The 27,046-nt window shown below is 43.7% G+C and overlaps 1 protein-coding gene across 3 annotated transcripts in view; it reads right to left on the bottom strand.

The window, feature by feature from the left end:
* The window catches only part of TXLNB (taxilin beta), a 51,906-nt gene that overhangs the window by 8,609 nt on the left and 16,251 nt on the right, over positions 1-27,046 (bottom strand). For all 3 annotated transcript variants that reach the window (XM_076333727.1, XM_076333729.1, XM_076333726.1), the window contains 6 exons: positions 23,128-23,544; positions 21,063-21,154; positions 17,094-17,264; positions 9,823-10,017; positions 7,982-8,101; positions 2,594-2,668 (listed from right to left, as the gene is read on the bottom strand). In XM_076333727.1, the coding sequence (XP_076189842.1) occupies positions 2,594-2,668; positions 7,982-8,101; positions 9,823-10,017; positions 17,094-17,264; positions 21,063-21,154; positions 23,128-23,530 (1,056 nt within the window). In that variant the 5' untranslated portion in view covers positions 23,531-23,544. The remainder of the gene's footprint in view (positions 1-2,593; positions 2,669-7,981; positions 8,102-9,822; positions 10,018-17,093; positions 17,265-21,062; positions 21,155-23,127; positions 23,545-27,046) is intronic.

The raw sequence follows: 27,046 nt of genomic DNA on the forward strand, positions 1-27,046 counted from the left end.
GCATGGGCAGGGAGAGCAGAGGCAGTGCTGCTGCCAGGTGAGAACTTCTAAGTGCAAGGCTTTGGGAAGTGGGGGCATCTCAGCATCACCATGCCGTGAGGGCGCTACAACAAGGACGGCCCTTCAGCCCTGTTATGTTCTTCTCGGTTGCCACAGTGCAGTGGTTGCACTACGCCGGCTACCGAAAATTAAAGGCCTTGGATGACTTTTATCTTCTTGCTTTGTTTCAAATCATGAAGCTAAAAAAGTGTGCTAAGCAACATGCCTGGGGAGGGCGTGCAGCGTCCTGGCAAGCACCACTGCAGTTTGGGTGTATTCCCTGAGCTGGTGCCAGATCTCTGTCACCATTTGGAGGGCCGGATTCGGCTGTCTCGGGTGCGCTGTGCTGCCCAGAGACAGGCTGGCATGAAGCTGATGTCCCCTGGTTCCTTCCAGCTCAAGGAAGCATTGGGTGTTGATCACCTCCTCTAAAATGGAGTAGTATCTCACTCGCTATAGCAGGCGGTGAGGGCTATATTATGGCTTCTCCTTATCTTGTTGGCCAATGTCTTCTCCTAATTTCCATGCAGTTGTTCCTCTGTTAATATCTATTTGGTGTTTTGTGCTGTTTGCATCAAGGAGCTCTTCATGCTTTTTCTGTTCGGCGCTTGCACAGCGCCTTGCACAATGGCATCTGGTCCATGAGGGAGGCCCTTCAGTGCTACCATACTGGAAATAATAATAATAGTAATAATAATAATAATAATAATAATAATAATAATAATAATAATAATAATAATGTTATTATTCCCAGTAATTCTAAATGGAGGCTGCTGTGTAAGTGACAGAGCTTTCACACTTGAGCCGACCACGTAACTGCGTGTTTCATTTCAGCAAGTGAATCACTTAATTTTCATCTACGCAAGTCTGCAAGGGGCACATTTATTATCAATGCCTTTGCAGACTTCTTTGGATTTTTCTAAAAATAATTTTACCATTTCAAATATATGCTTAATATATTCTGGCTTTTATTGATACCTTCAGTTTCATTAAACTGGCTGCAGAGGTCTGCCTGCATACAAAACTCTTTCTGGTTGAACATAAAAGTTTAATTAAAACCACTCTGAGAAAATTGGGAGCAGGTTTGCAGTTGGAACGGACTCAGCTGGAGGTCTTTGAGGTTTGATTGCAGGACCTGTCAAACTGGTGTCAGCAGCAGTTTATGTGATATTCTTTGGTGTGCTACCTGCTTATCTTAGCCTTTGAAAAAACACGTAAAGGACCAAACCCCTCTTAGCATGTTTCCAGGTTATCAGTTTAACACTAGCCTTTCTTGACTGTTCAACAGGTAGGAATTAGACTGTCTACAAGGGCAGAGCTGGAACAACTTACCAGAACTGTGAGCAAGGAGGGGGCCTGCTGATGGGTGAGGAGCTGGGCAGCTGCAGAGGGGTGGCAGGACTGCCCCCCCCCCCCCCCAGGCTCTGCTGGGGGGAACCATTCTCACAGACAGGTCCAAGAAGATAAATCTGCATGACTGTATCTGTAATTCTAGGAAAATCTACTGATGCTGTCTCTTTTTGATGTGAAAGTCCGGCATGTCATCTGGTGTTCTCACTTGTATTCAAGGTTGATTACTGCATTGCTCTCAAGGTGTAGTATATGCTGTCTGTTTCTTGTTTTTACTGCCTTTCACTCCAGCCTGACTCGTAGTGTAATTTTGGCAGGTAATTTAATTTTACTGAATGTTTCAAATTCTAACTGAATATTGAAACCCTAGAGGCCTCTTTGTATAAACCCTTAGTAGGCAGAATTCCTGCTGAAGTTAATGAAAACTCTGCCTTCACACTCCAGTCCAGAAAAGCACATGAGCACATCAGCTCCAGTTTGGTAAACGTTTCACGATATGTATGTACTCCGGTGCTTTGCTGGATTAGAAACCTGCCTGAAGGCTAGTTATGGTGAATAATCAAGCCAAGGCACCCACATTGTTGTGTGGTTGAGTATTGTAAACACTCATAAATCATAGCATCATAGAATGGTTTGGGTCAGAAGGGACCTTTAAAGGTCATTTAGTCCAACCCCTCTTGCCTTGGGCAGGGACATCTTCCAATAGACCAGGTTGCTCAGAGCCCCATCCAACCTGGCCTTGAACACTTCCAGGGATGGGGCATCCACAGCTTCTCTGGGCAACCTGTGCCAGTGTCTCTCCACCCTCATAATAGAGAATTTCTTCCTTATATCTCATCTAAATCTACCCTCTTTTAGTTTAAAACCGTTACCCCTTGCCCTATCACTACAGGCCCTGGTAAAAAGTCTCTCTCCATCTTTATTATAAGCCCCCCTTTAAATGTGGAAAGGCCACAATAAGGTCTCCCAAGAGCCTTCTCTTCTCCAGACTAAACAACTCACATGTCACAGTATGATTTGCCGTATGGGCATTACCTTACAGCTGGCTTGAAAATAACCTGTTTCCTTTGCAATAGTCTATGGGATGTAGAATGACGCTAGAAGGAATACATAGAAAGTAGTTTGGATACTTTACCTGAACGTGCCTCATGGGTTAAAAACTGGGAAACAAAGGCACACCATGCAATCACCTCTCCTACGTCACCTGTGCCTGCAGGACAGTCTCTTGCTCCTTTAACATTTTGGCCTGGAGCTTCCACTCTGCAGCTTGGTTCAGGAGCTGTGTTTTGGGCAACAGAGAGAAAATTGTTAGGTCCCTAGTTTATCAGTTGGAAAGCCTCATCCTCCAGCTACCTATGCTTCTGCCACTGCTACCTTGATAAGGAGTGATCTAACTTTCAGATGAATGTAGTTAGAGGAGTTAGGCAAGACGGAGTATTTAGTGCTATCCAGAGACGTGGGACAGGGCACTTGGTTTGCAAAGGCATATTTGAATAGGAGTTCAAAACCTACTTGGAATGAAGTGTGCAGTACAGTGGGCTCTAAAAAGTGTGGTATTTAACCATATCTCCACCCGACTTCTAGAGAGTGGTTATGGTACTTCCTGGCACTTTCATTTCAGCACAGCTCCGGCCAAATTCCTGCTCTCCAGTGAATGGCAAACTCTCTTTTGCATTAATGATCAGGACTTAGCATGGTCACAGTCAGACGTGCCTCAAAAAATCTGCACGCTTTCAGAAAGGGAACGCATAGTAAACGTCATACGTTTACTGGTGTCTGTTATCTTTGGGCTCCATTTGCACTGACATGCCATCAGCAGAGAATCCCAGGTCAGGATGATAAATGCCTCACTTAGATCAAGAGGGCAGCCCAGGAAGAGCTTGACTGCAGTTTCATCCCTGGCTGCTCCTGGGGAGATGTGATTCCCTACTTCAGTGTATTCAGCAAACTGACATTCTGACATGCAGGCTGCAGATGGGAGGGTTGGTCGAGGCTAAATGAATTGTAGGAATGAGGTGTACCGACATTTTTCCAGGCTGCAGTTCTGAGTCAGCACTTCCAAAGTGTGTAGTAATATTCTAGCAACTGGTTTAATCTGAAAGCAGGAAACATTTACTGAAGTGTTAAACAAATGTGCCTATCGCCTACCAAACATTTATAAAGAGTTTTACTGGTTAGGCCAAATGTATTTTAGAAAAAGAATGCTAATGATAGCTCGAGAAATGAGATATAAACAAGTTAGTTTACCACAGGACTTTCTTCTGTTGGATTAAATTGTACTGTTTAAAATAGCACAGTTGGGCTCTGAAAATATATTGAAAATAAAAGTACTGTGTAAGTCAATAGATCCTACTCTCATATTGGAAATGAAAGGTGACTAGAACCACATGCAGAAAATGTATTTATTTGATCCCTAGTAAAACCTTTTATTCTAAGCCTTTTGTTGGAAGTAACACATGTAAACTACTTGAATACCACCTGGTAAAAGAGCTGAGGATGTACACTGCAAATGCTGACTGAACAACATAATGAATTCCCTCCCTGTCTCTAGCTATTTGTGGCACAAAGACTATCTGAATTAGACTTGTTGCCTATATATATATATATATATATATATATATATATATATATAAGCTCTAGAAAAATATTTCTTCCATCAATTTGGCCTTTTGATTTGGACCCACTGAAATTTTACCATCTACAGTTTCCTAGACAAGAATGTTTTACAGCTCAAGTATGCATTGTATGAAGAAATACCATGTTCTGTTTGTTTTATACTTGCCTCTTAATATTTATTTTGAGAATTTAATTTGATATTTGGTTCAATGGAGATAAGTAAAATTCTTGAGTTTAGATCTTGCTGGCTAAAATTTCAAATAGGTTGTGTCATAGCCAGTAAAAAGAGATGGTATGAGTAGGCCTAGGTTAAATGAGCCTCAGTTCATGCATTTGTTTTCTTGGGAGAGGGTTTGTTTTACACACACAAAAATAATTAATTGTTTTTTAAGTTTGGATGAAATCTGGATTTTTAAGTTTCACATTTCTTCGATATCTACTTGTTTGGGGTTGGGGGGGGGTTAGGAATTATAGGGTGTCTGGTTTGAATGATTTAATAAAAAGTGCTTTGAAAACCTTCAGAGATACCCAGTCTCTAGGCCAGTCATTACTTCCAAAAACTGGGGTTTTATCTGTATTGCTTAAATCTCAGCTAGGGTTACCTTTGTACCTGGTGTTCCTGGGATAATGAAAAGGTCCCACCTCCCGCACCATGTCTTCTGCCACAGCACAAGAGATGGACAGAGAAGGCAAAGAAAAGTTGCTTCTTTCACCTGTTAATGAAATCCTTCTTTCTTATTGACCCACATAGCTTCTGCAGCCAGTAAAGATCCAAGAGTTAATAAACTCTTCTGTAATGGAAGCAAGCCACAGAGAGGCTTGCTCAAATTAGCACGCGCTCTTGTGCAGCCTGAGGTCATTTGCAAACACCAAGCTGGGAGAAAACGAATCAGGAGAACTGATACATTTATTAATAGGCTATGAAGTGGTAACAAGGAGGCTGAAGTATAAAGAAATGAATAAATATTGCATGTGGTGTTTACAAAGCAGCACTTCAGTGAAGTGTGGTGATGTTACACTATATTATTAGAGCTATGATAGCTGCTGGAGGCCCAGACAGTCCCATCATGCTCAGGACTGAAAGAGCTGGTCCCCAAGAACATACATTCCCATTTAATGACATGGATCTAGGGACTGGCTTAGTGAAAATTAAGCTTCCCGTTTTGCTGCCAGACTCTACAAATTCCAATTATGTAGAAATCTGATCAATACCTTCCAGTCATATACTTGAAAGCCACAGAGGCTTTAAACTGCAATTAATTGCACATCAAAGTTTGTATTACAAGTGCTAAAAATGTATGGTATGGGGAGGTAGTCCAAGTAGTGTTGACCAGTTATAGGATGATAGTAAAATTGCATCCTTAGGTAAAGTTGACCCTTTGGGAAAGCCACACAGTATGAACCATTGTTCCTTATATAAGGAATCACATTCTTAGTTGCACGTGTAGAGCGAATTGTGCAAGCAATGAGATGACCTGCCTCTGTGATGTACAGAGGCTGCAGGAGGGGACATCTCTCCTGGTCTGAGGTAAAGAAATTTTGTATAGGGGCAAAGATTCCTACATGGGAGAACTGCATAGGAAGACATCAAAGTGAGCCTTCAAGGAGCAATCAAATAGATAAAAAAATACCAAAAAAATTCATTTAAAGACATTTTGAAAATCCTGCAGCAAAAGTCATGCACAGGGATGTAAAAAAATGGTATGGAGAGAATTGGCATATAGTTCTGAAAGCATTTCCCTCAAATGACAGGATGCTGAAATGCAATAAGGCTCTGACTTTGCACATTACTGAGCTGCAGAGAGATACAGCTAAAGGAGAGGACTCCATCAAAACCACCTTGATTTCATACATACATATATATCCATTACTCCTACAGACTCTAGCACAATAGCTGGGTGCGTGGGACTAAGAGCTCAGCAATATGATTGAGGTGGGAGACAAGTGTAGGCCAGCTCTCTGGGTGCTGGGCTACCTGCCGTGACATGCTAATCATGCCTTGACTCAGTGCATGGCTTTTGGCTGGTCACTTAAGTTCTTCAGCTAAACCTACCTTGCTCTGAGGTGACGTTAGCCATACCTCACCAGCCTACCTCAAAGGTAGGGGTTTTGAGCATTAGCTTGGACAGTGTGAAAAATATTCTTTGCATACGGTGCATTTCATTATACACCCACTACTTAAAGGCTTTGTAGCTTGTTTTCGAACCTGTTATTTCATAGGTGCTAGTCATACATGCAGCAAAGCCACAAAAAAAATCTCCCACTTCCAAATGTAGACGGTGATGACTTTCACTGCTTTAAAAGAAATGAAAATAACAAAACTGTGGATATCAGTTCTGGATAAAATACACAAAGAAGGTTTGGCTAGAAACAGGGCCAGTCACAGCCAACAGGCAGCCCCAAAACTCATATTCTGTGAGGCACAGCAAGAAAGGTTATTGATATAAGGCTATATATGTCACTTTTCCACAGAGCCAATGCCCTGTCTTTCACATCTTTTTTTTTTTCCCCCCCAGTATCTGGAATCTGGTACTCAGTAGCAAAACTCCCAGTGACTGCAGTAAAGTAAACCCAAATTTGCTTTGTCATAGTAAGGGATTTCTTAGAAATGTTTCCTGGGGTTTTAATCTGCCAAGAATCAACTGTCACGAATGAAATTTGAGGGTTTGGCTTTACATAGGCCTGTCAGTGAAAGGGAGGACTCAGCTGGACCACAAATTGTCATGCAATGACATGCAGATGTGCACATGGAGAAGCCCCAGCTCCTCTTCCCCTTCAGTCTTTAGCTGGGAGTAAAGCTGAGCAGGACTGGGTGTCCCAGCCACAAGATCAGTGCAGAGAAAGAGGATAAATGCTCTTATGGGCAATTTTTGGTAAGAGGTGTTTGCTGTGTTTCCCTGCTGCTCTACCCACAGGGCTTAGAGCCCCACATTTTCATCCATATTTTTTGATACTTTGGCCATGCTTGTGCTAATGTATCTGTTTCCAGATACGGGGAGGGGATAAATATCCTCTCTTTAGAGCTCTCTCGTGCTGCTCCTGAGTTAGCTGGAGGACTGGTGAAAACTAAAGCTTTCTTCCAGCCGATGAGAGCATGTCGCTCCGCCTGAGCAGTCTCAGCTGCTGCCACCACTGAGAAGAGGGACGAGGTGTCAGCGTTGAACTCCGATCCTTTGTAGATGTGAGGATTGCTGTGAAAATACCAGGCAGCCCGAGAAAATTAATTTTGGTCTGACTGAATTGCAAAATGCGTGAGACCACGGAGGAGTGCCCTCCTCCTGTCCCAGCTGTGCCTGCGGGGGACATCCCGCCCGGAGCTGCTCTTCCCTGTCCCCCTGCTAGAGGTGTCCCCTGGCCAGGCAGGGAGGAACAGCAGAGGAGGCTGCTAAACGGACCCAGACCCTTCCTGCCTGAAAGAGGCACTGGCAGACCAATGTGGGGAGGGGAATCTCTCCAGAAGGGAAGGGGAGGGTCCATCACAGCAAGCAGCTCCTGAGGCCTCCTCCGCTGGCAACACCAGACCCACAGGGGGACGGCTGGGGAGGCTCTGAGCCTGGGGGAATAGCGGCCTTCAGCCATCTCACTTTAATCCCATGTTCTTGTTCTCCTCTCTGATTGTTTAAATGTGCTCATTTATTATGTGGAGAGGTGGAGTATCAAATATCACAGCCGTTTGAAAACTAATGGCATCACCCGACCCAACGTCACGACAAATCAACTGTGTAGTAACGGTGAGTTAGCTAGAGCCGTCTGTGCTCTAACCTACCGCTCTGCAGTTTGCTTCAAAAACTGTAAATGCTAATGAAAGCAGCCTTTCAGGGGCTGTTCCTTTACATAGAGCATTGACAGTAGCAATAAAAATGTCTCTGCTACCGTATCCCAGCTCGGACTTGAAGAACCAATATATTAGTGAAATAGCATGCAGGGCTGGTTTTGGCCTAAAGTTAGATAAAAGACAGATTAGAAGGATAGGTACGTATTCCTTTTCTTTCTGATGTCGCTCCTCGGCTTCCTTCATCATTTCCTGAGACTGCTCCAACTTGGCATCCACCAGTTTCTGTTGAAGTTCTCTGTGCTTAAATATTTTATCAAGGTGCTGTAAGAAAATAAATTCTGCTGAATATGCAGGTTTAATTGTGTACACAGACCTTCATGCTCATGCATGTACAGCTATTTACTGGAACGCTCATAAGACAAAAACATTGCAAAACAGGAAGAGTCCCAACCTATTGCAATTACTAAAAAACTACAGTGCTGATAAGAACAAACTGTGCCAGAAGTTGCATGGGAAGGGAAGCCTGATTACATTCTCTATTTTGATTTATTATAGCAAAAAAAAAATTTAAAAAAAGCGCCTTAGCATCTTTGCCAGTTCTGTGGTCTACGTATGAAGTTATATCAGTATGATCCAATACAATTGAAGATCAAATAATTGCTCATCAATAATAAATATGCAGGGGGGACACTTTTTTGGAGCTGTTAAGTGACCAGCGGATCTAAGCCACTGTGTGGATACAAGTGTAAAGGCACACTGCACCTGCAGTACCTGGGAGCATGTGCACAGCTCGTACTGTCCTCTCTGTAAATACAAGCCCTGTACATCCCCTTTGCTCTGGCCTCACATGCGTAATGTGGGCTTGGAGAGCCTGGGTGAAAGTACATGAGTGGGGATGTGGAGGAGACCAGACCAGATGAACCAGAGGCCTCCTCTGGCCTGTAAAACCTCTGGCTCCATGGTGACCTTCAGGAGGTAAATGTTGCTGATAGCCCTCTTCGCTCTTGCTTCATTTAGATAAAATTCACAGGAGCAAATATTCTGAGCGCATCCCTCTGCTTTACATTTTCTTCTCATAGAAACCACAAGACAGGAATGTACATTTCCTTCATTCAGCATAAGACTTCATACATGATGCAACAGACTTGGAAATGCATGTATCGAATCGGGCATTCCAGATTGTAAGGACAGATTACTTATGTTTTATTCAGTATGATAATGTTGTCTGGTTGCACTGAGGCTCACAATAAACGTATTTAGAAACAATAAAAAGACCCATTGTGTTATTTGTTAGTGTTTGTCATAAAATAAAAAAAAAATGGTGGTTTGGCATTTTACTGTAGAGGTTTTTTTTGTGTCAAAATTTTCTGACCAACTCTAATGTTTACAGAAAAAATAATTTCCCATCTGTCTATTATCTGCTAGATCTTATGGTGAGCATTGTGCCTGCAAAGAAGAATCTATTCCAATGCAAAGGGCCTCCTTTATCTGTCATCTTAATTTTCTGCTTCTGAAAGGTCAAAGCATTTACATCAGAGCCCTTCTCAGCAACCTGTGTCTGGAGGGAACAAAAGTGTATTTGGCATCACCAGCAGAGCAGGCTGTCCAAAAAGATGGGAGCTGGGAGGTGCTTGGTGGGGACTTGGAGGGGGGAAGCAGGAAAGGGGTGCTGGGGGGCTCCCCAGGGATTTGGAGGAGCTGTGAGGGGGCTGGGGGGCAGCTTAGCAGGCAGCTGGCACACCTTGCTGCTTGGGTGCCTCGGCCCCTCTCCCCACAGCGGCAAGGCTGCCGTGGGTGCTGCAGGCAGGGTGCCGGCCCGCACAACTCCTTGCCTGCAGAGTTTGCCACGCGGAGTCCCGTGGGCTCGCTGCATGCGTAGTCCCACTCAGATGGCAAAGAGTGGTGGGGGCTACCCTCATTACCTCCACAAGACACCCGAATGATAGCCAGCGGGGAGGACAGGCTGGCAATGCTTTCTGCTTCCCCCCAGGGAAGCCGGGTTTGCTGCCTGTGCCGGCGGGCAGCCAGGGCGTTGCTCTCACCTCTTCCCGCAGCTCGTACTGGTCAATGATGCTTTTCAGCTTCTCTGCGAGCTCTGTGTTCTCCTGGCAGAGCTTCATGTTCCTCTCGCTTTGCTGCTCGATCTGAGCCTGGATTTCACTCAGCGTGCCCTGGAAATGATTAGTTATTTCTTTCCTCTTCTCATCTTCCTCCCGTGCCCGCTGAATTGTTTCCTCCTGTTGTTAAATGGGAGAGAACACAGTCATGTAAGTAAGATGCATAATAAGCGGTTCCAGAAAGATACTGTTTCCGAGTAGCATAAGGCTTCCCTTTGAAGGATTATACATGTTTGCATTCCTCTTTGGAGATCTTCTTGCTTTCATCTGCTCCAGCATTAGGCATGATTCTAAATTTACAGAGCAAATTACACAGGGGCCTTGAAAAAATTAGGGAGCTAAGAATTTGCATTTATAAAGATGGATGTAGAGCAGAGTTTCAGATCAAAGCAAGCCTGGAAAAGGGGACATACATGCATGTCTTGATTCATGGTACTGCAGCACAGCTTTCGCTTTGGAAGAAGAATTTAGTGGAAGTAGTCAAAAACTTTTTTATCGAAATTCTTTTTGATTGAATTAAAAAAATCACCCTTTAAAATACCTCCTTTTAACTAGGAATCCTCATATCAAATTTATGGTCTTTGGGATTTTCATCTTCAAAAGAAATCCATCACTTTCTGTAGAATCCCTCCCAGTTCCTCAATTTTCCTTCCCTAACTTTTTAACTGACACCAACATTTGCACTAATTTATTAGGTAGTGGAATCAAGGAAAGCTTGTGGGCTGTTTCTTACAGGATCAAAGCAGAGAATCAGAATTTTGCCTGGAGAAAGATTGATGGATTTATTTTTTTTTCACCAATTATTGAAATTCTGTTTTGGATTTGTTTATGTAAAAGACAATGCAGAAAGAATCTGGATTCATTGCTTTGGATCCCGAAATATGGACTATTTTTATTCCCTACTCATTTGCTTCCAGGGCAGTCTGCCCTTCTGGGGAATGTAATCCTGACGTACAGCGGCTAGGACCATATCTGCTGTAGTTACAAATCATGCCAGAACCACGTTAAGAACCCACTCCACAGCATGCAAATGGCATACTCTAATAAGGTTTCAACTAGCATAGTCATTTACATAAAAATCTCTGATAACACTGCATATGGATATTTTCTATAAATATACTTGAATAAAGCCTTAGCTGACTCTAATGAGGTATAATTAATATCATAAATGTGACATAAAAGGTATTGATTCAGGCCCTACTCTTAAAGTAAGACAAATACCAAATGACCCAATTTCTACTTAGCATGCACAACACGAGCCTGATCTTGGACAACTGCTGTTCAAGGTAGGGGACGTTTGTCCTTTTGCTGACCGGGGAGTGATAGAGATGACAACGCCTTGGACGACGGGAGGAAAGTATTGGAGCCAATAGTGCTAATAATACCGTAGTGCACAGGAATCACCATGAAGCCCTGCTGTGCTCTGCAGTTTGCACAAGAACATGTGTGTGTGCTCACAAACAGAGTAAACCAAAGCGTGAGCCCAGAAGGACTCTCCCTCTTAAGAGGAAGAAAGAATTACAGTTGGAGCTGGGCAAATGTCTTGGGGGGGTCCTGGTTCAGTACCTGTGTTGGAAATTGGACACACGAAAAATTTGCAGCAAGATGAAAGAGAAGCTGTCTAATTATTTTTTTTTAATTGGTGAGAATGATTTTGAGTTAGCCTGAAACATTTTGATGACCAGAAAGTGAGTTGTGTTGTGTTTGTAGTTACTTTTTGTTTAACTCTTTTTAGGACAATTTTGAAACAGAAATGCTGTTCCAAAGCAGAGTTTAAAATGCTACTCAGAAGGTGTTTTAAATCAACTGCTTTAGCATTCCCAAAACGAAACATTTCATTTTCTTTTGAAAGGGGATGTTTACAAACAATGTCATCCCTTTTATTTTTGTTCGAAACTTTGCCAAATTTAACTTGAATGCCTAGATAGTTTTGGTCAAGTCAGAACTCCATTTTACCTCTAATACACTGTTTAAAAAACTGCTCGTGCCTCTTTGTTCTCCATTGTATAGGAGCAGCCCTGAGCAGGGAGAAGGGTGACCAGGTGCTTTCACTTCAAGAAGTCAAAGACAGTGAGAAACTGAACTTGCATGTCTGGAGTCCTATTCTGTGGCTTCAAAACATCCTTCCTCAAAAATACTTTATTGTTTCAGTGGACCAAATGGTGTTATAACATGTCACTGCTGTGATTTAAAGCTCTCTGAAGTAGTAAATCCAGCTGAATATAAAATAAAAAATCAGTGGATTGTGCATAAGTCACACCACAGCGTTCTGTTACAAGGTGAAATGAGACATCCTGAGAATAGCAATCATGCAAATGAAAAAAAAAAAAAGTGCATGTGTTACTCAGAGGATCTTATTTCCTGCTCATCCTCGCTTCTGAGGTAGAATAATTATACAGAGCACAGAGACAATACAAAGATTCATGGTTAAAGACACTGAGCCAGGAAGCATTTAGTTGCAGGGCACGGTATTTCTCTTGACCTCTTCTGCTTCAGAGAAAAAGATATTTGAGGAGGATATTTGCCTGGGGGGCTAGGATGTGTCCCAGAGAGCTCCTCAGAGTCCCTCATAAAATGGCAATGATTTGTTAAATCCTCGATATCCCCGTTACAGATTAAGGGTGGGTGTGGGTGGGAGGAGCTGACTGAGCAGAAAGGCGAGTGTGTGGCTACGGCACTGTGCAGAGGCCTGCAGGCGTTGCCTCTTCGCTGCGCCAAGGAAACAAACCCCTCTGTGCCTCAGTGCTCTGCCGTGCCATGGAGCTGGCCGCGATGCTGCCAGTGCCCGGCTGACGGCAGGCTGGTGCCCTGTCCCTAAGGTAATACTCGGGTAAAGAGGTTTCAATCTCTAAGTGCTACTGATAATACCGTGGGAATAGCGACGGGTCTTTGGAGGTGTCTGCATTAAACCTGAGCCTTCACGAGCTGAAAAGCCTACGGCTGAGGCTGCACCTGCGCTGGAGCCAGGGAGGGGGCTGGATGCCCACAGTGCCACCAGCAGAGCCCTGCTTCCCTGCCAGCTCTGCTCCGGGGCTGCAGGGTTGGCTCCCCTTCACCCACCTCGCCTGGACAGGCACAGTCTGGCAAACCCCAAACCATCACTATCATCCAGGTTTTATTATCACAAAGCTACAGCCCCAACTCTTTGCTTATACCTGTCTCCGTAACCTGACAGAATGCACTTTTTTCCAATAGGTTCCTTAGTCCTTCCCATTTCAAGACCCCATAGTGGAAAGTAAGATCCTTAAGTTTTCTCACAAGTTGGAGGCTTGAAGACTGACTTCTGCTTTGTGTTACTGCTGTTATGGCTGAAGTAGCTGTGCCGAGTCCAGAGCTCCTGGCTTGCTTGGTTGTAGGGAGCAGAGGGTGTTTGCGGTGGTGACTTCTCAGCTTCATCAAGGGTGTGTAGTGATAGGGCAAGGGGGAATGGCTTTAAACTAAAAGAGGGTAGATTTAGATCAGATATAGGGAAGAAATTTTTTACACTGAGGGTGGTGAGGCACTGGAACAGGTTGCCCAGAGAAGCTGTGGATGCCCCACCCCTGGAAACATTCAAGGCCAGCTTGGACGGGGCTTTGAGCGACCCGGTCTAGTGGAAGATGTCCCTGCCCATGGCAGTGGGGGTTGGAACTAGATGATCTTTAAAGGTCCCTTCCAACCCAAACCATTCTCTGATTCTCTGATTCTATGATCATGGTGAACTCGTAACACACAAACCACGCTTGGCCTTGTCAGCTGCTTCACTCTGTGCTCATTCTTTTAATAATTTTAAATTAAGTGTTCGCTTTTAGTGAGAAAAATAAAGCTTTGTAAATTCTTTTTAGATTTCCAGTTGTGGAAGACTAAAGTCCAGCCATAAACTATTGTTCCCTTTCCTCTGCCCTTTCATAATCTTTGTGCTCCATATCGACCCTATCAAAGATATATTCGTGTGTCCTACTGCAATACTGCTATCACTCTCGTGTTTTACTGCTAAAAATGTAATAATGCATTAAATAAAACCTTGTAAAATTAAGACAAGGATATTTTGCAGTTTGGGATTTATCACTGGAATGTGAGATAATTTGCAAATAGCAGGGCAGGTTTGTCTCTGGTCCTCCTCTCTGGGGCAAGTCAAGAAGACTGTTGGTCTGCTGAAGTCATATCAGCCAAGACAATATGAGCGTGGACTCCTCATTTTCAACAACCCATTCTCCTCATTCCCAGGCAAGCACGGTCTGAGCCTCAAGGTCTGCAGTTTGGAGCTGAGCCCACAATCAAAGCTGTTGACTGTTGTGACATTTGTGTGAAAGTCATTGCTTAATGCCTGATAGCAGGAAGGACAAAGGACCTGAGATGTTCACGTCAAGTAGCCACCAAACTGTCAGATAACTGGCAGAACACGAACACAATGCAGAGAAATGAGTCACTGTTGGTCTTAGCAGAGCTACTCTCTATTGCAGTGGGAACGCACTCTGCTATTTCACGAACATTTATTCTGCTTTTCTTGGAGGGAGAATTAAACATCTGTTTTCTGCTGTGAAGTGTAACTGCAAGGAAATAATCTGAATAGCTGGACTGTAAGTAAGTAAAATTTTGAGGCCACTATCCAATACTAACCACAAATTTTTCTTCTCTGCTCCGCACTGTGGATTTTCAGCTCCGCTCCACATTGCATATTCATCACCACTTGGCTGCACCGATCTCCAGTTAATGGGAATTCCACACACCAGATGAGTGAAGACGACATTTACATGACGTGATGTGCATGTAATGTACCACATGGCAAGTCAGAGGAGGTTCGTGATCTGGACAGGCCAGGTTTCTCCTTTGCTATTGAAATGACACAATCTCCTACAGTTTTTATTTTCCATGCTTTGGAACACAATCAGAAGTGCTAATCCCAAGTGCTAAAAAATTATGAATCAGCTTCTCTGTCCTGCCAAAATCAAAATAAAAATGACTTAAGCAGGAGATTTTAAAAATAACATTTGATGGATTCTCCTGTTTTGGGCCCTCTCAGTACAGTCATAAGCGAAAGAAAATTGCACTCATTTAAATAAACAGAAGATGAGATTCTGGAGATTCACAGATGTCCAGGAGCTAAAGCTTAAAGGCAAATATTCCAAGAATTATGTTAAAATTCTGAGAGAGACAAAACTGGATAAAGATATTGAATGCCTTTGTTTATTAATTTAATCCTCTTTCATTCTGCAAGTATATTTTGTCTTACTGTTTTATTTAACTTTTGTTTTTACACTGAAAGCACAGGAACCAGAGGAAAGCTAGTACTCTGGGTTTCTTAAAAGGTCTCCAAATTCTTAGAGAGACGTGGCCAAGATTTGAACACCTCTTCCTCCTACAAGATCAGCTCAGGTACCTTTCCTGGCTCACCTGGCTAGGTACAGGATAAAAATCAGAACTGAGTCTGAAATTGACAGGTTTATTTAGGGGATGTAGTCCCAAAGTAAAACAGTCCAATAAGTGGAAAGATGTTGGAAAGAGACTTTCCTAAATGTAAAGATGAAACATGTAATGAAGTATTTATATGCAAAGAGAAAGGAAAAACCATGCTCTCTGATATTGACATTAATAAGCATATGACAGCTGGGAAATTCAACAAAACCTGTTCCAAATATGTTTTCCAAATATAATCAGTTTTTCTCTATACCCCAGTTTCCGCTTATTTGTTCCACTGATATGATTTATTTGTTTTAGAAATCTCAGTTAAGTCTATGCAAAGCACTGTACACTGTACTCTTAAATCACTCTAAAATGAGCTGTATTTCTGTTGAAAGATTTTGCCCAAAGATGGTCTGGTAAATCAGTGTGGATCAACAGTGAGGTATAGCTCAATATGCACCAGTTTTGGTACAAATGACAGGCACAAATTTAATTGACACTACCAGTTTTGCACTACTATAACTGAGCACACAGAGATTTGCTTCTAGTTTTCTTAACTACCTGTTAAACTGCTTTTGTCCTTCTACTAGTGCACAGTTTGAGTTTATACGTGGCTGTTCCCCCTCCCAGCTATATTATTACCAACGTACAATGAAAGTCAGAGCTAGACCCTGAAGGCCCACTCCTGAACTGGTGGAAATGAATGAAAATCCGTTACAGTTTATAGAGGTTATAGCAGGTGAAATTCTTGCTGCTGAAAATTCATATGTGTAATTCTATACATAACTATATCCCCATAAAGAAGGATCTTGAATAGATCAAAGCAGAAGCTTTTTGTATAATAATACCACCACCATCACTTGGAGAAAAAGGAAGATCACAACAGAAATGTACTTCTTGAACCTAAATTTTTTCAAGAAGCATAATAATATTATGAATTTCACATTTAAATGGTGTGATGCACCAAGCAATAGGCAGACATGGCATATGGATCCCAGCCTTTTGACAATCCTGAATATTTCCTTTTAGAACTGATGCCCGTAATCCAAACGACTTCCACAAACAGTGTTGGCATTCTTCCTGTCTCGAGGCTCGAAGTCTTGAGGCAAATGTCCTGATTGCCTAACCCTCACAGATCACTTGAAAATGCCCAAGGGCTCAAATTACATCAAAACACCCGCCAGCCTTCTGTGAGTCTCCTGGAGCAAAGCTGGTGTTCCTATTATTCTGGCCACGCACATACATCCGCATCTGCAGTCTCAGGGACCTGGGAAGACATGTTCTGGAAGACCTAGCTGCTATAGCTTAAAAAAACGCCCTTCCCCAGCTGCCTGCTCCACTGCTCAGCCCCTGCTTGCTATTCCCAGGAGGGGGACGTGTGCCTGCGCCACCCTCTCTCCAGCTTCAGCCATGGCTGGCGCCAGGCTGACAGCTGGAGTGACAGGGACGCTTCTCACAGCCCAGCCTGGTGCCGGGTGACTGGCCTGGCTGGGGGGCAGAGGCCAACCTGCCACAGCAAATTTGGCAGAGCTGGTCTGTTAGCACCACTGGTTTTCTCTGCGCTGAGCTCCCTGCTAATGTGAGAAGGGCTTACAGCCAATGTGGGCAAACTCAATGCTCAGAAGCACTTGGATATTTCCAGACGAGGAATAAAGGGTCTTGGTGTACTGGCCTCAAGACTAGAGCATATATATAATTACATATTGCACATGCAGATGTAAATGCTCCTTTGATTTGGTACTAGAGCAAGATGGGAAGGCATCGGCATCTTCTTCCCCCCTACTGCCGGGTACCTTGATAAGGCCACCTCTCACCTTGAGGTTTTTGTTGTGCCTCTGGAGCTCCCGGCACAGGCTCTCGAGCTTGCTGCGGGCGAGGATGGCTCGGCTGTGCTCACTCTGCAGCTGGTCCTTCTCCTTGGTGATCTGGGCCTGCCTCTTCTGCAGGTACTTGAGCTTTTTCTGCTCAGCGCGATGTTCTTCAAGCTAGGCGGGGAACAGGAAAAGGAAGAGGAAAAGGAAAGAAAAGAAAATGAGCTCTTTTGCTTTCAGGCAAGTGTTCATACTTTCTTAGCCTCTTAGGAAATATTTTGTATTTATCAGCGCTAATGGAAGAAGAGCAAGCGACCTGGAGGGAGTTCCAAGCCTGCTCGCTGCAACAGTCCCAAGTGTGCTGTAGGGTGGGTGAGTGAACATAATTCTTAATACTCTTGTCACACCATTTCAGCCCGCCCTTCTTTGGTTTGAATTTCTTTGAAGGGCAGCTGTGAAGTTTTATTTTTGTTTCAATGTTAGGAACTGGAGGAGCCGGTAGCGCTTTATGAGGTGAGCTTTCTCCAGATCATGAGATAACACAACAGTTGCTCATTCTGTTTTGTGGCTTCCTAAAAAAGAAGCGGCTTCCTAGATACCCAGGAACTTGCTGGAAGAAACAACAGCAAAAGAGGCGCTGGAGACCAGGGACGCTGTCTGTGCAGGGGCTTTGCTGCTGCTGGAGGAGAATGCTCTTCAGGGACGAGTTCCCCAAAATGACACATGGGCATCTCCTCTTGTCAGGCTCCTCTTGCTTGCAGGCACACATGGCACCGTCCGTCAGTTGTGTTTCTGGAGGTCCCGTCATCAACAGGGGTGGGTTGCAGGGAATCAAACCTCTTTCAGGCTCTTCAGATCCATGTAATTACTGAAGAAAATACGGACAGTCCCTGACGTTCACTTGGGAACCTGCTGTTCCTGTGGGTGCGTGGCTCCTGCCTTCCCTAGAGGGCTGGCGGGAGGAGGATGTATTTGGAGGGGGGGTGAGGGACAGCAACAGAATTACTAATAGCAGTCCCCACACAGACTGGTCATTTCTTCTGACATGTGCCTATTACTGGCTGTTTTGAAAAAACTTCCTGCACTGCAAATTAACACCGTAACAGTCACGTCAAAGAAGCTTTTCACCTCTGAAGCTTTTAAAGAATTCTTCTCCCATTCCAATGCACAGCAGCCCTCCTCGCTGTATTGCAGGCGTGCATACATTGCAAGACATGTCTGAAGTCCAGATGTTTTCCAGTTGAAAAACAGCAGCACATGAGCTGCAATGTGCAAACCTTAATAATAATAGTTGCTATTAAGATTACATTATCTATTAATGTGGTACCACTAGTATTAATTATTAACCCCAGTATGACTGGGAAAGTTTGTGAGTTCAGGGGAACGATGTGCAGCTCAAACAAGACAGTCAACGGGCATCATATTTTACACTTTCTCTGCCCGAGGATCTGTTTTCTGCAGGTGCTTTGTAATTTATGCTTACAGTACAGAGCTCTGTGTATTACCAATCAAATAACAGCTAGGCATACCACAAAACAATGCAAACACCAGCTTGAAGTATATTTACAGTTTATGCTCAACTTTTTGCATGTGTATCGTGTTTTTACCCCAGTAGATCAGAATAGGGGCTTTGGCATCTAATCAAGCTGCACTAACTGAAATCATTTTTCTCGTATTGTAGGGAAAAAATAGCCTCTCTGTAATTGAGGCTGAGATTTGTTTTCCTTTACAAGCTTGATTTTGGCCCCTTCCCCTTCCCTTTTAAAAATACAAAAAGGGTTCTTTTTTCCTTCACATTTTGCATGCGCAGCCTGTGCTGAGCAGATAATGATTTATCCAAATTTTAGATGATTCACTCAAGCTGTGCTTGAGATAGGGGGCTTAGAATAAAATAGGTCTTAATCGTGATACGAGAAGTCTTTCAAGCATTTTTTTCTCTTTTTTTCCATAAAAAGGGCTTGCGCTAGAAACTTGTATTTCAAAGTTCTCAGGAATGTCTAAGACATGGTGTTACTTTTGCACTGAGGAAGGGAATTCACTGGTAAATAGGAATGACAAAAGGGCCCCCAATGCTAAATTTTTAAGAATAATTAATGAAATAGTAGCCAAAATTAACTACAAATAGAAGGAATTCTGATTTTTGAAGGCTGACCCAGAGAAAGAAATTCTCAGTTTAGGAAAAAAGTTTTGTCTTGACCCCACTGCAGACAATGACAATACTCATATTTATTTATTAAGTGTATAGTTCGTGCACCAGCACTTGCGAGACCCTCAGGACCTCTGAAAATAAATAGGTCACAAGCAATTCTGCAACAGCCATTTGTAGGCAAAAGCTAAAATACAGCACAGTCTGCTTTACTAACCCCAACCACTCTGCCTACACCAGTGTTAGTGAAGAAAATGTTCTCTGATGGTGAGTAGCATGGCGTGGCTTGTGCCCCAATGGCTACGCTGCCTTCCTCCTGTGTACCCACAGGCATAGCTTCCTTCACACCAGCCCATGCTCTTTCCTGATGCCTTCCATTTTCTGGTGTACCCATCACTATAGGCTGTGCCAGGGTATGTGCTAACAGTCACATAGCATACAGCTGGGTGGCTGTGGGGAAGCGCTGGTGCTGCGTAGGGTCCCCGAGTACAGGCAGCAGCAGCACTATCTAATGCAGCTGAAGCCATTGCTGGCACCCAGCTCAGCCTGGCACACGGCTGCACCATCCCCTGGGCTGTGCTGCAACAAGTGCTTGTGTCACCACATGGTTCACCCACCAGGGAGCTGATCTGGCTGGAAAACAACTCAGCAAAAGCAAAAAGTGACCTGAAGTGTGTGATGGGGATGGACAAGAGGGAGCAGAGAGAGTGGTAACTACTACAGCTGACTGCTGACAAGTTATTAATCACACTACACCCCTCAGCCGTGCTGAGTGAGAACTGCAAGGCTTTCTCCAACAAGCTTTTAGTTGTATTTATTAACGGATTGATTTTAGCAGCACTGGACAGGATGTCAAAACTGAATGCTCAGTACTTTTGTTTTAGCACCTTTCTCCTGCACAGGTTATTGGTAATACGGCCCCTGTTTTATGCAGTGCTCCAACAACGCTTGACTGCAGTGGAGAGTACATTACAGGAGAAGATCTATTTCAGTTAATCCGTGGGCATGAAGTCCCTTTAAGCATGGGCTAAACTATAAAGTACCTGAGCCAAATTTATGAAATCAGAGGATTTTACATGAAAAAAAGCCAAAGCTGAACTTCATATTATGATGAGACATGGACACATCTGTGCATAAAACCAATTATAAAGTTAATGTTCTGCTTGGCACATTTTGCAGTACTCCACAAACTGTAAAATGCTGCAGCCTCTTAATTTGTAAGATTTCCACAGCTTATGGCCATACGGCCCTTTAACTACTTAGGAGAAAATACTTGATCTGAAAATAACCCATCAGAAGTGCGGAAAGAACAGAGTCAGGTAGCTGGCTCTAATATTACAGGGGTAATACTATGGTGGCAGGGGCTTTGACTCTTCATTTCACTATGTTGTGGTTTCTCTCACGATTAGCCTCAGTTCTCTTTTTTGTGATTTTCTGCTTCCTAACATTTTATACTAAGCCCTGTATTATTTTCATTTTGATTAAATCACTGATATGTAATTTAAAGCAACACCCGCATACAGAGGTATGCAAAACTCCTTGCAGAAGGTGAAAGCAGGAGCCTAGACACTAGTTTCCAGTGTGGGTCGCTTTGGTAGATTTGCCTCATCAACCTTTTAACCCAAAGTCCAGCTTGTTTTCCTCACTTTTCACTTTTTTCTCCTTCTCACCCATAATTAATTATTTAACTCTGACAATTATTTTGGGATTCACTTAATAGGACAGACGCTACTACTACATAAGGTTTGACCGTGCTGCATGGCATATGTTTTTTATACCTTCCCGTATAGACAGTTTGCGCAGAAGAGAACCAATGCTGTACTGACCAGCTCAGCATACTTCTTAAATAACAGGTCCAGCTTCTCCTCTGGAGTATTCAGCTTGTTCAAGCTTTGCATCAGTAGGGTGGCTTCCTTCCCTTAAAAAAAAAAGAAGCAGAGATTTGATGGTAGAGGTAGTTTGTAGCTGATGTACTGTTACGAAATTGGTTGTTTGATGCATGAGTCTGTAAAAACTCAGGGAGAAATGAGGCATTTTGGAAGGAAGGGAATAATTTTTGCTATAAATTTCTGGGTTTTTCTTCTCCCCATAAGAACAAACATGCTTGAATTTTCCTCCATTTCAGCCCTCAATAATGTGCTGTCTTCTAGCAAAAGCATTGGCTGTGAAATGCTTTTGTCCTGTATAATCTGATTTTCATTTAATGTTTTACAACATGACTGGATCACATATATGGCACATTTGACTGATACAGGATTAAAAGGTCCCGGACCCTGAAGGCTCAGAAGTCAGATCTCTTTGCAGGCGAAAACAGATCAAAGCTGGTGTACTCAGCTCCTGTGCTGCTCCACCCATACAAGGCATAAAGAAGATTAAGTTAGGTACGGAGACTATGGTGTGGATGGAAACAGAGAGCAGTGGGTACTGCCAGCCAGGTCTGGGCTACGTGATCGTGGAGTAAATCAGTCCCCTGACTTGGTGAAGAGAGTATGGATACCAGAGACAGTCTAATAACTATCTGGGCGTGCGTAGCTAAATCACTGCATAGCCATTTATGTATTGCTTCTCTTCTGATACCTCCTGGTATTAATTTCAGCCCTGAGTATGAGCTGGAGCTTGAACACCACTTGTTCATCAAACACAAAATATCCCTGGTGTCCCTGGAGATAAAGATGGCTGTGGTGCCAGGGGCTTGGCCGTGCTTTTCCAAATGCTCCTCTTTCCCAAGACTGTGAGAGCAAATTTGCTTTCTGCTTTAGGCTGGACTTTTTCTATTTCAAGTCTAGTGTAGTCCAGGAGTACTGCCTGTGGAGAAAATCCACTATTTCACACTAAGTTCTCTCTACAGCACCAGCATAAATAAGTTGAAGAGAGCTAAAAGAAAATACTGGCGTGAAAACTGTTGCAAGTGCGGTTGGAGAACTGTGCTTTGCTAGTGTTTTCACTGATCTTGGAGAGGTACCAGTAACTGGACCAAAGCCAAGGCAATAGAAACTGAGGAACTTTATTTCTCCTGGACATTCAAGGAATTTAGGGAAAAAAAGTCCCTGCTCTGTCCTATGATTTGTCCCTTGTCTTTAAGAACGTCCTGCAGTGATTTTTCTATAGGCTTAGTCTGCAGTTGGATTTGGGTTCTCACGCAAAGGAGGAGCTTGAAGATTGGTGGGAGTTAAATGTAGGAAGGGAAATAAATTACCTGTTTGCTAGATTGGGAGAGCTACATTGCTCTCTAGTGGCTGCCCGGCAGAAAGGACATACTTTACAAAAACTTGCTGAGACTTCTTTCTAGCTCAGCTAACAGAGCCCTGCCGTGGCCAAGGTGCTCTCTAAGCACTGTGCTTAGAGAGAATAAACGTATTGGCTTATTTCATATAGTCCGTGATGAGTCCGGAGGTCTGCTAGATGAAAAATAACCTGGGCATGGCAGTAAATTTGTTCTGCAGATTCCCACGCCACGTAGCAGCACCATTAGCACCATTATGACCGCTGAGAAGTCATGCCTGAGGAAGCAGGGGAAGAAAAAATTTACCCAGGCACAAATGAGAGGCCAGGTTTTCCTTTGTCTAAGAAGCAACTTTCTGCAGTGTGTCATCAGTCTCACAGCTTTGGCTGACTAGTTTGGGCGGCCCGATAGTATATCAGAATTGTGTGATATAATCCTAAGTATTTGTCTTTTTAAAAGGACTAATATCTGATACAGCCTTCATGTATCTGTCGGGTAATTGCTGAAAATAATTATCAGTTAGAGAAAAGTTGTAACAGTCACTGCAATTTTCAGTGGTAACTAGAGGTCCTATCATCCACAGCAGAGACTTAACATGGGAAAGAGCAAAGACCAGGGAGGTTTTACTTCTGTTCGCAGAAGGGCTGTGTAAGTACATAAGTACTTGCCTAGTCCTTTCAAGATTTTCTTCTCCAGTTTTTGCTCCTTGCTGCCGCTGGGCTCCTTTGCTCTGGAAGCATCCCCAGGAGCCAGCTTCTCTTTCTCAATCTCCTCATTTGCATCTTCATACTCCGCATCCTCCATGCTGCCTGGCTCTCCCTTTTCAGGCCTGTCGGTTCCCGTAGCGGCGCTTTCTGTCTCCATCAGGCTCACGGCAGACCCGTAGGTTTTAATAATGTCCTCCAGCTGCCGGCTCAGCTCCTCCGAGATGTCGCACACAGCTGCTTCGGGCCGGGCGCTCGGCTGCTCCGCAGGGGCTGGAGCAGGGGGCTGCAAGCTGGGGGCAGGTTTGTCCCAGCTCTGCCCCTGGATGTCCTGCCTGGGCGAGGTGGGAGACTGGTCATTCTCCATGCTTGGTGCAGTACCTGACAGCAAACAAAAGGAGGGTTAATTTAAAAGCGCACGGAATTAGTCATCTAACTGTTCCCAAAGCTCGGCCAGCATGTGAGTGTATTTGTGCGGAATTTGGGACGGCAGCTCATCCATCGGCTCTGGCTTGATAAATATGTCATACTTAAATAAACAACCAAGGTGATTTGCCTGCAGGGAGAAAAGCAAATTATATACTTTCCATGAGGAAAAGCCTGCACAAACCTAATACTTAAAAATCAAAACCTCTTATTCGTGTTGCCAGCGATAACACATGAAATGATGCCTGAGTCATTTATACCACTTCCCTCCCTGAACATGCTATTTACCACATGTTTACTTTTCTTGATCTGTTTACCCGCGACGCTGGCTGCCGATATGGGCGGCTTCACTTCTGAGCTGCATTAGTTTCATTTCCTATTTCTCCCCCGTCGGCACATCTCTAAGTCAATAATCACGAAAAAGGAATATTTTAAATGAAACCAGCAAACTGAAAATTGCGCTGTGCTCTTGGAGAGCCCAGTGTCGTGCTTAATCTATAAGTGGCCTGGCTTGGTACTGTCACAATAACAGCAAAGAATAAGATAAACAGCTATAAACCACTCTTCTCTTGTACTTGCTGCGTGCTGCTGACAGCTTGTTTGACAAAGTACAAATACAGAATAAATCACAGTGAAGTAAAACCGACCGGGCGTAACATGGGTTGGTAGTCCGTGGTGTTTTCTGGCGCTAATTTCACATAATTTGTTCCAAATCTGCAAAGGGAAGCTTTTGTTTTCCCATGTCTTTGAGTGGCTGCACTCAGCCAGGCGAATCCAGAGCCCCCGATCTGTCTGTGTTCCTCCGGAGGCTGCGCCGGCTCACCCAGGATCTGGCGATGAGGGTGTCAGTGAGAGCATCCTGGGCACCTGCTCCCCAGCTCCTGCAAGGTGTGGGCCAGCAGAAACAGCATCTCTGACTGCGTGCAGCTGGGAAACTCAGTGTAGAGAAGGCTCCTTCCTTCTCAGAGTGCCAGCAGAGCTGCTGTCGCTGCTGCATTGCCCTCACGAGGCGCAGGGTGCACAGCTGGGTCTTGCCCTGCAACTAGCCCCCGCTTCTGCTCGGCTACAGACTCTGTACTCTTTATAGCCACAGGTCCTTTCTCTCTCTCTTTTTCAGGCTGTTTTTTGTTCCTCCCTTTAATGATATGATTTACAATGGTGCCAGTGGAGAACGAAGAGTGGAAGAAGATTGCTTTCTCGGTTCTGTTCCAGCATCTGAGGTAGTTGCTTTCTTATTTTTTAAAAGACGACTTGTTTTGAAAACATGGAGCTAACTGGGAAGCATTTTGTTCCCTGTTCAGCTGGCCATAACGTATATCTTCTATGGTGTCTAAATTTCTACAGCTTTCAAAATCATAAACTAACTTGGCCAAAGGCAGTATATGATAAGAGAGATGTAATTTACTGTAATACATGACTCGGCGTTTGTTATTAAACTCTCCCCAGTCAAAGTGATGTTTGGAAGTGCAGTGATGGCCATCGCTAAGGCATTTTTCAAGATTCGATTGTTGAGCTATTTGACTGGGCTTACAGATAAGACAGTCAAATATTATGGTTTATCATCTCTCAAGCAATTAATTGTGGGCCTATAATTGAAAGCTTTAAGTAGGGCTCAGGATGTGCTTGAAAACTGTTAGCTATAAATCCATGCCCCTGCAGTCCTCCCACAGGTACAACTCACCAGCAGGAACGGCTTGGGAAGGCGGCTGGACCTGGTCCCACAGACCCAGACAGACACATCCCATTCTTTCCTTCCTGCTTGTGGCATGGTCATTATATCACTGCAAAGTGATTTTAAAATTATATCTGTCTGATTTGATTTCATATTGAACTCAATTTATGTTGAAAGATTAGACCCCACATGTGCAATTTAGGTAAATAATTCCAGATAACAGGAATGTTAGACTACAGTTTGTGATCCTGTTTTAACTAGAGTTAATTGACTGCCAATTAATTCAAGGTCAGTAAGATTATTGTAAATACTAAGCTAGAAGCTCCACAAAATGTGTGCTTATTTCTGACATGTTCAGACTAGTGTTTACAATTGTATTCATTAATTTGAGCTAATTGGCAATTGGCGATCAATCAGCTAGAAAACCCAGGATCACCAGCTCTTGTCTAGGCAGAACAAAAGCCTCACAAAGTACATCCCCAATTTAAACTATCTGTTTTTGTAATATGTTCATCACAGAAGGAGAACAGGATTGCTAAATGCTCCATTTCCAAATATGAATTTCTCTTTTGCCTATCTCCCTCTCTTTGTAAGAAGGCACAAGTCGACGTGGTCCTCGCTGCACCCCGACTCTCTCCCTTGGCTGCCTCCCAACTCCCAACTGCATCGCTCATGGAGCAGCACCGCCTGCCTAAAGGTTTCCTCCTGTGTGAATTACTAAGCATGCCTGCAAACACAGTAGGCTTTAAATCAACAGCGGCAATCGATTTATGCACAGTGTTTCTCTGTAATAAGGGAAACACATGGGTGAATGAAAGAGAAACTGGATGTTTAGAATCAAGGACACAAGATGTTTAAAAGCTGGCCTCACAGGAAATCTTCCCTAACATACATTCCTGGCTAGAAAGGGATTAGTAATAATCAGTCTCTGAAACCATGGCAATTCGCATCTGCTGAGGTTCAGGCCACCAGCCTGAGCAGGCAGGCACCACAGAAATACCCAGCAGTGAACCTTTAACACAAGGGTGCCCACCTGACAGATCATACTGGGGATCGTATTTACACAGACAAGTAAATATTTTAATGCTTTATTCCATTCTCTTTCAGGCTAAACCAGAGGTCTGATAACTCCTTTCAGCACTAACATAACGCTTGTTAAGACTTCTGCAGCTTGTTTTGTGTAATGGCTTTCCCAGCGTCACGGAGTTTATATTTAGGGAGACAGGGCAGCTCTCATCTGCTGAAAGCAGCCCATTTACAGCCTTTGATGCCGGGAGATTTTACTGCAGCTGGCCCTGGCCCTCCTCGTGCGTCAGCCTGTTTAACCTTGATGTACATCAGGAATTCTTTCTTATCAGGCCATAAAAGACTTTCGGTGCCAATCTCAGCAAGACCTGAAGTGTTTACTTTATACACTATCTTAGACACAGTATTGCCTAAAAATTAGGTGATTGAGCCCGGAAGGGAAATCCTTTGGTTCCTCAGGGAATTTTAGACTTGCCCAATTTTAGACTATCCACCTCTTGAGTTTTGCGACTCCTACTACTATTACTGTTGCCTCCAGGCACCTGAATTTCCAACATGGCCTTATCCTGTTTTACGGTGAGGGGGAGGACTGACTGGTTATCTGACTGAGTCTGAGAATTGCATCTTGTTTATTCTTTTCCTCCTGCGCTCCCAAATCCTGGACCTGTTCCACAGCCCTGAGATCAGTATCTTTCATGGCCCTGGTGTTTTGGATGGAAGCTTGATCCCAGACACTTGTGGTTGCTGCCTACAGATAGT

The sequence above is a fragment of the Aptenodytes patagonicus genome, chromosome 3, assembly GCF_965638725.1.
Source record: "Aptenodytes patagonicus chromosome 3, bAptPat1.pri.cur, whole genome shotgun sequence".
In the NCBI taxonomy this organism is placed as follows: domain Eukaryota; kingdom Metazoa; phylum Chordata; class Aves; order Sphenisciformes; family Spheniscidae; genus Aptenodytes; species Aptenodytes patagonicus.